General features: G+C 32.1%; 1 protein-coding gene across 1 annotated transcript in view; it reads right to left on the bottom strand.

Moving 5' to 3' along the window:
* Positions 1–17,344, bottom strand: part of LOC114332057 (lysosomal alpha-mannosidase) — a 91,658-nt gene that overhangs the window by 49,626 nt on the left and 24,688 nt on the right. Inside the window, exons 6-7 of the mRNA XM_028281764.2 lie at positions 13,710–13,843; positions 6,207–6,340 (exon numbers count right to left, since the gene is read on the bottom strand). Coding sequence (XP_028137565.1) covers positions 6,207–6,340; positions 13,710–13,843 — 268 coding nt within the window. The remainder of the gene's footprint in view (positions 1–6,206; positions 6,341–13,709; positions 13,844–17,344) is intronic.

Raw genomic sequence — 17,344 nt, 5'->3', positions numbered from 1 at the left:
TAATACGTTCTCCCTTGAAAGTGGTGGAGTTAAGTTAAATGTGTAAAAGGCTCTCTTAAAGAGCAACACTTGAAGATTATTCAGTTAAATTTTTATTGAAAAATATTAAAAAAATGAAGTGGTGGCGTCATTTTTAAGTAAACGATCCAAAAAAAGATGATTTGCGGTGTACACTAGTATATCTTCGGACAGAATCATCCGAAACATACAAACCGAAAGGATTATTTTAGTTTAAGAGTTTCTTGAGGTAGTGACGTAGAGTTTTTATGATTATATTGATTTTTAAATTCATGGTATAACTTTAAAGCGAAAAAATCGAAAAAAAATTGTTCGGTAAAGATAAAAATGGTAATATAAAAAAAATTGTTAAAATAAGCAAAAACTGACGTCGCTACCTAGTAAAATATCTAAAAAAAGAAGTGTGCAAAATTTCAGAAAGATCGGAGCATTACTTTTTGAGATATGATGTACACCGCCCCAAAAAAACCTTTTTTTCCAGAAAACGCTTTTAAAAAAAATGTAGTTTTGTCAATAATACTAACAAAATTTTTGTATACTCGTATATTCATATCTCCGTCAATTTTGCTCGGATTAACTTGAAATTTTAATGGTATACTCTTGAAAATATTTACAATCGATAAGCCAATAAAAAAAATCGAAAAAAAATAATCAAAAATACTATACCCCCCCCCCTATTCGAGAGATAGGAGCCGCGCCATTTTTCGAAAGTTCTGCGAACCTTTGGAAACAGTGCGTCCGTAGTACGTTACCGTTACACTATTAAAGACAAAGGCACAATATTAGTCCATTCTTTGACGGTTTTTGCGGTAAATTTTAAAGAACCGCTTGGATTGACTTGAAATTTGGCAGACATATAGATAATATATCAAAGAAAAAAAGTGATATTGTGCCGATGTGTGCTTTTGCTGTGGGGGTGGGTACCACCCGTTCTCGAGGGTGGAAATATTTAATCTCAAAATAACCTCGGAAGTTGATAGATATTTTAATTCTGAGTAAAAAATCTTATATACGACTTTTCGGTAAATTGATATTTAGCAAGTTATTCACGATCGAAATTGATGATTTCCTACATGAAAAATGCATGTTTTTGAGTGGATTTTCAAAAATATCTCTAAAATTATGCATTTTTACGAAAAAGTCGTTATAATCAAAAAGAAACCTATTAAATTAGTGAATGGAGTGGTGTTCTTTAAATTATTATAGCAATAACACAAAGTAAGTTACAGCCTACTTAAAATCGGGGTTATTTCGAATTAATCTTGAATCAAACATTTTATCATTAAATAACGCAAGAAATAGAGATTTTTAGAAAAAAATTACGAAGACATCTTTTAAATATTTTACTGATACCTTTAAAAGGTGCTATGATAAAAGTGATTTGGATAAAAAATGGCTAAGTTATTACAAAAACAAAACGATTATGTCGTTGAAAAATCAAAAGAATAATTACTTAAATTGGTGAAATTTCCACAAAAATAAAAATTAGCATTATTCCATACACTATTAGGTTTATTTATAGCCTGACTACGCGTTCTGAGATTTTAACCAGTTTAAAGTGCTTAGGTTTGAAAAAAATTTTAATTTAGTATTAAATTATTTTTTGATGTTTTATAAATAATTCCCATTTTTCCAAAATTACTTGAAAACTAAAAGAAATCTAAAAAATATATATCAACACTAAAATGTAGTATTTTTTATACTTAAACTTATTCAGTTTTTTCAATGTCTCTATGGTAAACACTGAGTGAGATATTTATATTTTATGTTTGCACGTAAGTGTGAGAAGCAGTTTGACTCGCATGCTTTAAAAATCAAAGACTTCCAGAAAGTCCAGCTTTTGAATTGTTTTAGCACTTACAATTCCCCACAAAATAAGCTTTGGAACAATGAAATATCTTGAAAATTACAGAAGTTATCGTTAAAAAACCATATTGAAACTTATGTCGAATACTTTTTAATCATTTATGTAAGTATTTTATTTTTTTTCATGAAAAAGGCGCATCGTATGAAAAAAAGGGAAGATTTATTTTCTGTCATAAATTAAATAAGTAATTCAAAAATGCTTTTTAATTTGAAATACCTCAGTGGCGTACTATTTTTTTTAATTCAGACTAGTTCCCGTATGCGCGCCAATGGTGAATATAAAATTCCCAATAGTAAGTCTGTCAATAAATGCGTAATAACTACCTCTTAAAACCCACCAAATTTCATTTGCATATCTCAACCGGTTTTAGAGCAATCAATAAATCTTCACTATGTAAGAGAAATTTCAACACCCCGTATCTTGGAACTTCATTAGCTACGACTCTGGTTCTACTAGGTCTCCAAACTTCATACATACACAGATTTTTTCAGTTTTTCATAATCTATATTTCTGCTCCGAATATTTTCAAAAAAATACTTACTTTTTGAGTTATTTGCAAAAAACCGTCTAACAACGTGGTTCTTTTGTTGAAAAATGAACATATTCACTCGCAAATAACTCGAGAAGTATTGACTTAGTGAAAAAACTTTATAGAACAAAAGTTGCTTAGAATTAGTCAGTTTATCCATTTCCGGACTTATTTTGGACCTATATTTTTTCACCCCCGAGACGGGGTGAAACTTACCTCCAGGGCAAAAGTACACATCAGTACTATATCACTTTTTTTCCTTAACTTATTAGCTATGTGAATGCCAAATTTCATCTCAACCCAAGCGGTTGTTTAAAATTCACAGGTTTTCCAATATTTTACCATGAGTGAATGATCTAATAAATCTATTTGTAGGGGTAATTTATAAGGGTTGAAAATATTAAATACTTAATAAACTAAATTGCAAACATAAAATAAAGTTTAGATCAAAATACATCATTACCTAATAAGTTACAAAATATTTTTTATACAAATTCTTATTTAGAGGGTAGTTTTTAAGGGTTAAAAAATAGTTATAAACTATAAAATACATTTCAATATGAGAAACAATCAAATTCCTATATTTAACATACTATTTAACGTACCTACACATAATTTAGATTTAAATAACGCTTATATCGGCTGTTTTTAATTTTTGGTTAACAAGGGTAGTTTTCACCCCTTAAAAATAAAAAGCACACATTGTAGTCATATCACTTTTGAAGAGAAGGATAATATGAGCTTATTTGCAAAATTTCTTCTAAATCGGAGCGGTTCTTTAGAATTTAGAGGTCTTGGAATATTTTACCGTTAACGAACGTAATAAATATTATGATAATAATGTACTCATAAGAGCGCTAAATATTGCCAAAGCAGTCAGTTAAGTTCGATTTCTTGCTATTAATTAATCGATTTTAGTAGTTCCAATATACATGGAAATCACCAGCTGACAAAGAGCACAAAATTGTCAGAAATCAAATTGACTACATCCTAATAAAGCACAGATATCAAAACTCAATTCAGGCAGTAAAGGCATATCCAGGAGCAGACGTATCCTCTGATCACAGTCTTCTTATTGCTAGGTTTCAACTTCAACTAAAAAAGACGCAAAAAAGCCGCAACAACAATAAACTTAACATACAGAAACTAAGTCAGAAGAAACAAAAGAAAATCTGAAACACGAAATCAACACAAATCTAGACAGAAACCCAGGAAATAATTGCAACGTAGAACAGCAGTGGCAATTCTTCAAAACCTCTATATTAGAACCAAGTAAGAAAGTACTTACTACAACCAAATGTAAGAAAGAAACCATTAATAAGACCCGCTATAAACAGCTTCAAAACCAAATAAGAAGAAAAATTAGGGAGGCTAAAGAAACCTACTTCTCTGAAAAATGTAAAGAAATAGAAGAACTGCAAAACACATATGACAACTTCAACCTACATAAAAAAGTCAAAGAACTAGCCGGAATAGGAAATAGAAGAACCTCAAATATATTGCTCGACAAAAATGGAAATATTATAATGGAGACAAAACGAAAACTACGACGATGGAAAGAGTATATCGAGGAACTATTTCATGACCAGAGAGAAGCTAGTACATCCGTAGATAGCCAAACGGGAGATGTAGGCCCAGAGATAACCAAATCAGAGGTTAGTCAGGCAATAAACTCTATGAAAACCAATAAATCTGCTGGTCCAGATGAATTGCCTAGCGAGCTGATAAAGTTGGTCAACGAGAAAAACCTGGACATAATAGTAGAACTGTTCAACGCTATCTATACTACAGGAATCATCCCTAGAGAAATGTTGACATCAGCCTTTGTGTGTTTGCCAAAGAAGGTGAATGCAAAAGAATGCAGTGACTACCGAACCATAAGCTTAATGTCACATACCTTGAAAATTCTATTGAAAATTATCCACGCTAGAATACACTCTAAACTGGAGCTGGATATTAGTGACACTCAATATGGGTTCCGCAATGGTATGGGTACCAGAGAGGCATTATTCTCCTTCAACGTGCTGACACAGAGATGTTTGGATGTTAACCATCCTCTTTACGTCTGTTTTATAGACTACAATAAGGCGTTTGATAAAGTAAAACATGATCGACTCATGGAAATCCTAAAAAATAAAAACCTAGATGAAAGAGATTTAAGACTAATAACACACCTCTATTACAATCAGCGAGCAAAGTAAGAATTGAAAAAGAAACATCTGAAGAAATGGAAATAAAGAGAGGAGTCAGGCAAGGCTGCATACTATCACCTCTATTATTTAACGCTTATTCTGAAGAGGTAATGCGAGAAACTCTGGAAGATGAAACAGTCGGCATAAGAGTAAATGGAGTCTTAGTCAACAACATCAGATATGCAGATGATACAGTAATAATAGCCGATAGTTTACAAGACCTGCAAAGACTCATGAGTAAAATAGTAAGGTGTAATAGGGAGTACGGACTCTCTCTCAATATCAAAAAGACGAAGTTTATGAAAATTAGTGAAAACAACCATAATACTAACGAAATCTTGATAGTAGAGGGCCAGCAGATCGAAAGAGTAAAAAAGTACACTTACCTAGGAACACTTATAACAGAAAATAATGACTACACTGCAGAAATAAAAGTCAGAATCGAAAAAGCACGTTCTAATTTTATAAAAATGAAAAAGGTCCTATGTAGCAAAGATTTAACATTAGCTCTTAAAGTACGCCTAACAAAATGTTACATCTACAGTGTTCTATACTATGGAGTGGAATCATGGACGTTAAATGTAGAGACAATGAGACGACTTAACGCCTTTGAAATGTGGACCTATAGAAAAATTATGAGGGTTTCCTGGGTAGATAGAGTTACAAACAATGAAGTACTGAGAAGAATAGGTAAAGAAAAGGAAGTTGAACTTACAATTAAAGAAAAGAAGCTACAGTATCTCGGACATGTGATGCGGGGCGAGAAGTATGGCATCCTACGACTCATAATGCAAGGAAAGATAGATGGCAGAAGAAGCATCGGAAGAAGACTAATTTCATGGTTGAAGAACCTGAGAGAGTGGTTTGGATGCAGCTCGAAACAACTATTTAGAGCTACTGCCTCAAAAATTAAAATAGCTATGATGATTGCCAACCTCCGTAGCGGAGATGGCACCTGAAGAAGAAGTAGTTCCAATGTCAGACAAAATCTAGGCATGGGATAAAAAAAGACTAGTACTTGATTAAGACTTGAACTAGTAGACCTGAGTAATTTCCACATACTAACATATTTCTCAACTTGGGCTCTGTACCGCTATTCTTTATTATATTACTTATACGTGTGCCAAATCAAAAATATCAGAATATTCAAAATTAAAGGCGCAATCTTCCAACGCGTTTTCCGTCTTGAAGGCTCACTCTTATGGATATTTTACTAATCTACCAGACAGTTGTTAATAAGCCACACAATTTGCATATTCCTAATTGAAATAGTAAATTGATATGACAAAGTATTAGTTTGTAAAATTAAAATATTAATTCTTCTGATTTTTGAGATTTATTCACTTTGTAAAAGATTTTTTGCCGGCACTGTAAATATGTGATGTACACCGCATCCCTCAGTAGACCGCAAGTTATAGCAGAAATCTTGACAGTAGACCGCATACTATAGAGGCACCATATTTACTTACTTTATGAGTTTGTCAATATTTAAATAATTAAATGTCATATGTGATGTACACCGCATGCCTCAATAGACCGCAAGTTAGTGCAGAAACTTCGACGGTAGACCGCATACTATAGTGGTACCATATTTACTTACTTTATAAGTTTGTCAATATTTAAATAATTAATTTCGGCGGCCTGGTACTGGAAATCTCCTCCCATGGGATATAAAATATTATTTGTTCGAAAATATTTGGCATAATGGTCTATACTTTGCGCAAATTCATCTACCTAAAATTCAAAATAAAAAAGAGTTTTAAAAATTTAGTCTAGGCGCCAGAGGGGTCACCGTGTCCTTTTCAATTCTGATGGACAAACTCAACGGTTTCTTATGGATTTTTGGCTGCTGATTACGAATTTCGAGGGTGGAATTCCATCCGAGTGGTCAAAAAATTGTTATAAACAATTTAATTGTTTATAAATTGTTTATAAGGCTCTGGCTCATAAACTAAAAGAGATAAAAAAGAATGTTTCAAATAAAATTTGTTCTTTAATAAAAAACGAAGAAAAATCGTTTACTAAACTTAAATCCAACAGTTATAACTCAAGATATTGTAAAATTAGTGCACAATGCAAATTGCAAATTGCAATATAAGAATTTTTCGAAGCTTTATGGATCGTAACTTAGTTTTTACGCATGCAAATGAGCCCTAGAAAGTCTCATTTTAAATCTTCATTAATAGGCTTCCAAACAAGGTTTGTCAAATTACTTTGTCGTCATTTGTTTTAAAGTTATACCCGTTTGAAGTTATAATTTTCTTAAAAAGATTGTACATTAATTGGTTTATAAGGTTTCAAGTAAATTTGAGCTGTAAACATTTATACTTTAATTAACATTAATGATATAAAAACTCAAAAGGAACATTTTGAGCTTAAGAAAATGTTCGTAAGTTTATTTTTGGTCAAGATATCGATATTTTAATGGCGCGCTATGAAGCGCAAAATCGGTTCACATTCAACTTTGTAAGGATTTTTCGACGTTTTATCGATCGTAACTCGGTTTCTACGCATGTGAATGAGCCAATATGTGATATCCATATAAAAATAAATCGAGTTCTTTTATAGCATCATCATTGCATAAAAGACGAGCATTTATGTTGTGGCGGCATACACACAATTGACGTGCCTTGATGATGTTGCAAAAGAACTAGATCCACTTTATATGGATATCATATAGGTAATTAGACTCTGAAGCCCCATAAAGTTTTAGTTTTACTGCCTACAAGAACAGACTTAGTACCACCATGAAACTGTAAAAATTGCTCTAAGAACTTATGCAGATGTAAAAAAGTTGAGATTCTCTGAATATATCGATGGAGATGCATGAAAGATAGTGTTTGTAAAAATAGTATTAATAAATAATAATAACTTACTTTTTAGTTATATTTCTGAAATATTAGTTTTTAATATTTTTTTTCTCATTAAGTACATAAAATAGAAGACAAAGTAAATAGAATGAAAGGTGATAAGAGGTACAGTATGATGATTTAATTAATATTAATATTGTGATAAAATTTTATTAGGATCTTCAAAAATGAAAAATGAAGATAACGTATATATACATAGAAATTATAATTTGCATCCAGAAGTTAGCGCGTGAACCTTTACGCGGTGAGCCAATCTCGCGCCTCAGAGCGCGCTATTAAAAATTCAATATCTTGGCCAAAAATAAACATACGAACATTTTCTTAAGCTCAAAATGTTCCTTTTGCATTATTCTATCATTATTGTTAATTAAAATAAAAATGTTTATAGCTCAAATTTGCTTGAAACCCTTATAAACAAATTAATGTACAATTTTTTTTTAAATTTTTACCTTCAAACAGATATAACTTTAAAACAAATGAAGACAAATAATTTAACATATTATATGGAAGCATATTCATTAAACTTTAAAATGAGACCTACTAAGGCTCATTTGCATGAGTAGAAGCCGAGTTACGATCGATAAAGCTTCGAAAACTACTTATTTTGCAATTTGCAATTTGCATTGTGCACTAATTTGACAATATCTTGAGTTCTAATTGTTGATAAACAAATTTTATTTGAAACATTTTTTATCTCTTTTAGTTTATGAGCCAGAGCTTTATAAACAATTTATAAACAATTAAATTGTTTATAACAATTTTTTGACCAATCGGATCGAATTCCACCCTCGAAATTCGTAATCAGCAGCCAAAAATCCATAAGAAACCGTTGAGTTTGTCCATCAGAATTGAAAAGGACACGGTGACCTCTATTTGGCGCCTAGACTAATTCTACTGAGCAATGACGAATCGTTCTTAATAAGTAAATAGTGAAAGTGCGTTTCACCCTTCTTCACATACAGAGCAGAAACCTTAACTCCCAAAAAGACGGGCGGAAAAATTGAGTCTTCTTCTTAAAGTGCCGTCTCCTAATCGGAGGTTGGATATCATTATCACTATCTTTACTCTATCTACCGCTGCTCTAAAGAGTTCTATAGAACTGCATCTAAACCAGTCCCTTAAATTCTTCAACCATGACACTCCATCTTCCTATATTCCTTCCGCATCTTATCTTTCCCTGTATTATCAGTCTTGTCGCTGTCCCCTCATTACTTGTCTGAGATGATATTGTAACTTTCTTATTTTTATTGTGTTTATTATTACGCATGATTTGCCCATTTCTCGCAATACTTCCGTGTTCGTTTTCTTCTGTGTCCACACTATTCTAAGCATCCTTCTGTAACACTACATTTCAAATGACTGTAGCTTATTTACAGTAGGAAAAATGAAAGAATACCCATGAACGAACATATAAAACACGCTGTATTTTTCTTTCACCGTGTCACACAAAAAATTGGCCAGCGCAGTTACATGTAATAATTATTATTACATGTACTTGCACTGGGCAATTTTCTTTGTGACACGGTGGCAGGAAAATACAGCGTGTTTTATATGTTCGTTCATGGGTATTCTTTCATTTTTCCGACTGTATGTGCTCTTGCTTCAATGTCCACTTTTCAAGTCCATATTGCAGTTTCGAGAACACCTAGCATCTCAAAGCTCTTACTCTCAGTTATAATCTAAGGTCTTTGTTGCAGATAATTATTTTCATTTTTACAAACGCATTTCTTGCTATTTCTATCCTGGTCCTTATTTCTGGTGTTTTGATCATTTTTCTCTGAAATCCAGGCTCCTATGTATTTATATTTATCAATCCTTTCTATCGGTACATTTCCCAAATGTATGCCTGTTTGTATGTTTGTTTTCTTAGTTATAATCATGTATTTGGTCTTTTTATGTTCATTTTTAGTCCATATTCTTCACATAAACTGTTTGTCTTGTTTATTAGTAATTGGAGTTGTTCAACAGAGCTTGCCATAATCACGGTGTCATCTGCATATCTTATGTTATTAATAGATCTTCCGTTAATTATTATTCCTTTACTTTGAGATAATAATGCTTCTTCAAAAATGGCATCACTATATACATTAAAGAGTAATGGAGACATAATACATCCCTGCCTAACTCCTCTCTTGATTTCAATTTATGGACTGGGTTCGTTATCTACTACAATTTGTGCTCTTTTATTCCAGTAAAGGTTCGTTATAACAAAAGTCCCTGTTGTCTATGTTTTTGTCTTTAGAATTTGGACTAATTTTAAAACTTTTTTATATACTTGGCTTGGTTGGTGTCACGGACTCCGCAAATTTTGTAATCCATTTTAAAAATGGTTCTAGGCTAACTAGGTACTTGAAATTTTCAGAATAGCTCAGAGCTGACTAACAGTGCAATATTTAACTGCTATTATATGGATACATGGATTTCTTTTTAATAATTTCAAACTATTTTAAAAATGTGACTAATGCTATGACATTTGAATTCCATTTTAACGTAAGTTAAGACATCGAGTAGCTCAGTAGTAGAGAGTTAGACCGAAGATCGAGAGTTCCTGAGTTCGAAACCTGCCTGTCGCTTACCTTTTTTTACTTTTTTAATACATAATTAAAAGTTAATATACTTAATTCATATTTTATAAGTTAATTATTAAATATGCCTTTTTAGACAACCGTGGTATTATAAAAAGTGCTTTTTTATACTAGTGTAATTTTTGGAATTATAACCTGGACCTCGGAGGTAAACTACACTATGTTATTTCGAGTAACTATGTTTAGCGTGTGTTTGGAACAAACTTAAGAGAAATTGAAGAAAAAAAAAATTTGTGTAAAAGGTATACTTATTTTAAAACCCCAATAAAGGACTACATTCGAAAACAGAACGTTTTCGCTCTAAAGAGAGCATCATCAGGGAGCTCCCTGTCTCATATTTCTACCACTAGTCATACCTTTGTTCTCAAATACTTACATACTTATAGGAATATATAAACCTTAACCTATACATTGCCCTCATCATATTTAATAGTTTAAAAACCTACTTATTTTCTCTGCCCTAAATGCATTTGATCATATGGGCAAATTATTATTTTTACAACTATCAAAACAAAATAATATCTTTATTTTAAAATACATCGCATGTATAGTTGGTTGCCTATCTTTAATAATACACTTATTTGAACTGACAATTAGTTTTAAATAACGTTATTTTCATCCGTACATCATTCTTGTTAGCTTAATAGGAAATACTTGTAATCACAGCACACGATGTTTGTTGTTATTATTGAATTTTACTACAATTAACTTTAAAACTAGTGGCTAGTGTACCTAACAACATATCAGTTCACAAAACTTCATGTTACACTGTCTGTCTCGTACTGTCATTAGTCAGAAACGCTTTCACACCCATCACCTGTAATCAGTTGCTTTCACTTTTCTCTTTGTAAAGACAGAGAAATCGACTCAATCACCCACATGCTCGTGGAATAGTCATGCGATGCTTTGAGGTATCCTTCTAAATTTCATCCATCGCCAGGATTTAACATACAACACGTCAATGTAAGACTTTTAGTCGATATTTTAAGGGTTTTAACCAATGAACTGTCAATACGGATGGAATAGGCACAAAGACAACTAATGCAGCCACGATACAAGAGAGAGGTCCTAGAGAGAAACAGACAAGGTGGTGGAAACTTTGACAGGCCGTGTAATTTGAGTTGCCTATATCAACTTAAATCGGGGAAATATAAAAGACTAAATATAAAAGTAACATAAAAACATAATCAAGGACTTCTTCACTTTGTATAAAACAGTCACTAATTTAGTATTTAAATAGTTTTAAAATTATTTAACTCCCAAATACTTTAGGAAAGTAGGTATTTGTTTTGATAAATACAAATAACAATTCTGAAAAGTATCTAAACACCAAGTATGGCACTGTGTACTCTATTTATCCCCTAAATACAAAAAAGTGGTTAAATTTTGAAATATGTACTGCCAATCAGCATTAGGCCTTAGCCAAGTTAAAATATTCAACGAACTGTAAATACTGATTCAATCGGGTCCATTTATATAGGCAACTCAAATTACACGGCCTGTCAAATTCTCCACCACCTTGTCTGTCTCTCTCTAGGACCTCTCTCTTGTATGTTGGTGTCAATCTTGCTTCACTATTTGAATGGGACATGGCCATTCCATCCGTATTGACAGTTCATTGGTTTTAACCCATGTATTTTTGGCGGTTTATCATGTGGAGCTTGTGAGTATAACCTTATTTTGTATCTTAGTCAACCTTTAAATTTTTGCTTTGTCTTCACTAATTATGGTTATACTTATTTTAGGCTTAAAACACTGATGCTCTCTTTAGAGCGAAAACGTTCTGTTTTTTAATGTAGCTGCCGCTCATTACCTTTTTTAATACATAATTAAAAGTTAATATACTTAAAATTCATATTTTATAAGTTAATTATTATATATTATGCCATTTTAAACAACCGTGTTATTATAAAAAGTACTTTTTTTATACTAGTGTAATTTTTGGAATTATAATCTGGACCTCGGAGGTAAACTAAACTATGTTATTTCGAGCAACTGTGTCTAGCTTTTGTTTGCAACAAATTTAAGAGCACTTAGGATGTTAATAAAAATCTGATATATCCCATATATAAATCATTTTATATTGGGTCTTATAAATAATAAAAACGTTTTATTATAAAAAGTTATTTTTTATAAAAGTGTAATTATTTCATGTCTTACTTTGTCTAATGCTTTCTCAAAATCAACGTAACACACATGCACATCCACATTCATGTCCATGCATCTTTGAGCTAACACATAAAAAGCAAATAACGCCTCTCTGGTTCCTAGTCCGTTTTTGAACACAAACTGACTATAACCTATTCCTTCTTCCAGTTTTTTATTTATACGACCATGTATTATTTTCAAGAATAATTTGAGAATATCACTTATTAATGATATTGTTCTGTATTCACTGCAATCTTTAGCGTTTGTATTTTTAGGGAAAGCACAAAAGGTTGAGAGTAACCATTGTTTAGGTATGTTTCCTGTTCTGTACACACTGTGTTAAACAAATCTACTATAATGTCTAAGGTTTCATCTTTCATTTTAAGCTTTCTACTGGGATTTAGTCTGGACCTAATACTATACCATTTTTGCTGTTTTTAATGCCGATTTAATTTCCCCTTTTAATATCTTTAAAATCATATTACCGTCTACTTTGACTTTCATCAGCTCTCTTCTATTGTCTTTGAATAATTTATTTATGTATTCTGTCCATCTCTTTAATTTTTCGTTAGTACTCAACACAAGTTTCCCATTTGAATCTTTTAGTATTCCCGGTTTTCTTTTTCTGTTGTTCTGAGTTAATTCTTTAATTTTTTTATGTGTGTTAAAATTATCATGTCTTGTCTAGTGTTCTTCTACAAAAAATTGAGTTAACAACGTAAAATGGAGAGATCACTGCTTGGAGTAAGCTTGAAAAATAGACTAAGAAAGGACAAAGTTCGTAGCAGAAGACATTATGTGGGATAAATCCACAGGAAAGCCTTTTATTAGCTGACGAACCCAAACATAATAATGAAATCTAGATACCACTGACTTTTATACAGTATGGGCCGAAGAAAACAGTCCACCTCGATATTTGGCAGCAGTTATTAGATTTTTGAGGAAACGACGAAACAGGTCGATTTTTGATCTAAGGGGACACATTTTTACGGTACATACATCTATCATTTGTCAACCCCCTCCCTTCCCCTTCCACCACTACTTATTTTTAAATAGGGAATAGGGGTCGTGTGCTAGCTCATTTGAAAGGTTGTTCAATTCTCTATTCAGTAATATAAATATTAACATAATTATTTTTACAGGGTGTCCAAGAATAAAAATTTTTAATTAAATTAATTGACACAAAAAGAAGAATGTATGTAATTTATTTAATTCAAAATACATTCTACTGCTGTCACAAAACAGAAAAAAATTACGACTTCTATTCTCTATTTAAAATTAAGGGTTTGGGGAAGTGGAAGAGAAGGGTTGACAATGTATGTACCGTAAAAATGTGTTCCCCTTAGATCAAAAATCGACCTGTTTCGGCATTTCCCTAAAATCTGATAACTACTGCCAAATATCGAGGTGGACTGTTTTCTTTGGCCCACACTCTGTATTAGACATCGACTTATAAATGTGATACATATCTCAGTTACCTCTTTTAATAAATTTACTAACCTTTTTATCCAAATTATAATCAAAACTGTCTGGATCATCATTGATACCATCTGAACTGCATTGAAGATAATCCCAACAAAAACCACTTGAAGCATAATAGCTGCCCATGATACTGGTAAAAATATTGCTCTTCTCTGAAATTATAAAAGACATTTACAAAACAAAAGAAAATTATTATTAAGATATTTAGATAAAAAATATTGTTTTTTACTAAGTTTCACGTCAGTACAAGATTCTCATTGTTTTACCATGTAGATACTAAAGTACGGCAGGTGGCGTTGTGATTTCGTAGGAATAGTGTTCTTCTCCTTCATGTACCCTGGCCTTTCATAACGTTGACTACCATGAGAGCTATCTTAATTTTATTCATTGCTATCTTAAAATTTATAATAGCATGCTTGTATCAATACCATACCAATCTCGCAAGTTCTTCAACCGTGAAGTCTTTCTTCGTTCTGGACTGCGTTTTCCTGCTATTTTCCCTTGCATAATATTTTGTAGCAACCTATATTTGGGACCTCTCATTACTTGTCCGAAGTACTCCCCCTTTCTTTTCTTGGTGGTTTTTATAATCTCATAGTCCTGCTGATACGTTCTAGTATTGTGGAGTTTCCAATCTTCTCCACCCAAGAAACTTCTAAAATTCTTCCGTAGTACCACATTTCGAAAGCTCTCTAGATCACTTTTATTCATAGTCCAAGACTTCACAGCACAAAGTAAAACCCAGAACACGTAGCAGCGAGGCAGGCGGATCCGTAATGACAATTTTAGGTTTTTGTTACATAATATCTTGGACATGGAGAAAAGTCATGTCTCTAAATCCATCAAAAATTAAAACCTAGAAGAAGCTCTTTCTTTAAACCAAGTAGATAGTGACGCTGAGAGCACTTGAATCTAACTCAAAGATAAGGTAATCGAGGCTGCAAAAGACTGTGAGGCAACGGTTTCCACTGGCCGTAAGCCATGGATATCCGATAATACGTGGACTGTGATTCAACGCAGAAAAGAACATAAAACTAGATACGGAACAAACGATGAATACAGAGCGTTATCGAGAGAAATCAGAAAGCAGTGCCGCAAAGATAAAGCTGATTACATCTCTCAAATATGCAGAGAGATAGAGGAACATGGCTGTCAAAATGAACCGAGGGACTTATTCCAGAAGATCAAACTCGTTACCAGAGAATTTAAACTTCAAACGTGGTCTGTAATAGATAAGGAAGGTAATTTAAAGACCAATACTGATGAAATATTGGAAACATGGCGAAACTACTGTGGCGAGCTATATAAAAATAACGAGGTATCAGCAGAAAATCAGTGGACTTCTGACTACCCTAGAGAATCTACGGTCTTACTCGCTGAAGTCAAAGATGCAATTAAATCACTAAATAGAAATAAATCCCCAGGTATTGATTCAGTACCATGTCATGTAAAATACTACAGTTATTAGGTGACAAAGGATTACATATACAGGGTGAGTTTTTAGTGCGGGATCGGTCGATAATTCCATTATGGTATAAAATATAGAGAAAAGTTATTTAAAAAAAATGTAGGCAATGATATTCTCCACGCTTGGAAAATATATCCATTTCTACAGGGTGATCAGTAACTGCGTGGTATATCAAACATATAATTTTTAAATGGGACACCCTATATATTTTTTCATATTTATATTCCCCTCATAATTATTGTTCATATAATATACGGTTTTGCATTACTATACAGGGTATTTAACAAGTTATGACCATTTTTATTTAGAAATCACTATAAGATTAACACCCTGTATATAAAGAAGTAATTCGTAGACAATAATTTGCTTTATGTATTAAGATAAACAATATACTGTAGTTTTGAAAATAAGTAAAATTCACATCATTGACGAATATTTGTATACAGGGTGAACTACAAAACCAAATTACGATTTCTCTATTTTTTTTAAATGGATCACCCTATATTTTATTTTTCAACGTTATTGTATTTAACTCTTTTATTTTTATATAGCATTCCCTATATCTAAACTGATTACTTTCCGAGATATTTTTAGTTTTCTTCAAATTTCGGGATTACATTCAATTTTTCTAGTAGAAATAAGTTAGTAATGAGTGATAATTAAATAAAATTATTTTTATTAGATAAATAACTAACACAAAATATAAACCATAGCAATATGCAGTGAATATACCAGTAAATGTGATATTAAGAAATTATCATATTATTTCCCTAATATACAAGAATCGTAAAATTCCTACAAAAAAAAACTTTGTATTGTATATAATAATATAACAAGATTATTTTTATTCAATAAATAACTTACACGAAACATAAATCAAAAGAATATACAACTGATGTAACAGTTTTTAGATTGGTATATCAACAGCATTCTAAGCCAAGAATGTTTTTGTAGAACATTCATTTTTATGAGCACTTTTAAATTACAAAACAAAATTACGATGTTCTCAATTTTTTTTAATAGATCACCCTATATTTTATTTTTTTGAAACATTGTATTTATGATACTCTCTCATTTTTATATAGCATCTCCTATACCTAAACTTATTAGTTCTTAGAGAGATCTTGGACATCCTTCTAAAAGCGGTTCTGGAAACTGACAGAGCCTTATATTCTGAAGGTATATACTCACTTACTCACTCTTCTATGATTCTACAGCCCAAGTCGGGCCCTGGTGTCTCCCAGTATCTGCCTCCAAGTATCGATGTCCCTGGCTGCTATCCTCCAGTCCTCTATCCATCCTCAATATCTCTTTAGTATCGGTTCTCACTTCTTTGTCCGCCTCTTTCTTGATCTTTATACTAGCCTACATCCTACTATAGTTCCACAAAGCGTTATACTAGGTGTTCTGTGATCCATTCTCATAAGGTGACCTGCCCATCGCAATCTTTGTGTTTTTGAGTAATTTGCTATAGAGGGTTCTTTGTAATATTGATACAACTTGTGGTTGAAGTTTATTCTCCACTAACCAATGTCGCATATGGGTCCCAATATCCTTCTCAATATTCTCAGTTGCTATTAAGTCGTTGTAATGTAAACAACTTAATTTGCATCCCATGTGTTGGGAAATTCAATACCATAACTAATAGGTCTGGATCCCGCGTATTAAAAAAAGTTTTAAAATAAAAAGTCAATAAAAATAAAATTCATTTCATTTAAAAAAAAAGTTGATTAATAGCAAGCTGAAAATTTTTTAATAGCTTAAGGGTGTCTAGTCGGACAAACTTTGATATATGGGAATACTGGAACAGGGGAAGTTTTAATTCGATGGTGAAAGTTCCCAACCTCCTATGTCAATTTTTGGGTATTTTGTTTTGTTACCCTAAATTAAAGAGAATATGTATTTTTACTGTTTACAAGTTCCTATGTTGTTATTTCATTAATTGGCTTATAGATGCCCATATATGAAATATCGACATAGGAGCTTCTAAACAGTAAAAATACATATTTCTCTTTAATTTAAGGGTAACAGAACAAAATATTCAAAAATTAACATAGGAGGTTGAGAACTTTCACCATCGAATTGTGGAACAGGCTAAAAATTTGGAAAGGTCAGACCACGAAAACTGCACATTTATTTTGTCCGACAGAACAGACTTAAACTCTCCGAACAGAAATTAAACTCT

The sequence above is a fragment of the Diabrotica virgifera genome, chromosome 9 (assembly GCF_917563875.1).
Source record: "Diabrotica virgifera virgifera chromosome 9, PGI_DIABVI_V3a".
Classification (NCBI taxonomy): Eukaryota; Metazoa; Arthropoda; class Insecta; order Coleoptera; family Chrysomelidae; genus Diabrotica; species Diabrotica virgifera.
This window is presented reverse-complemented; position numbering and strand designations above follow the sequence as displayed.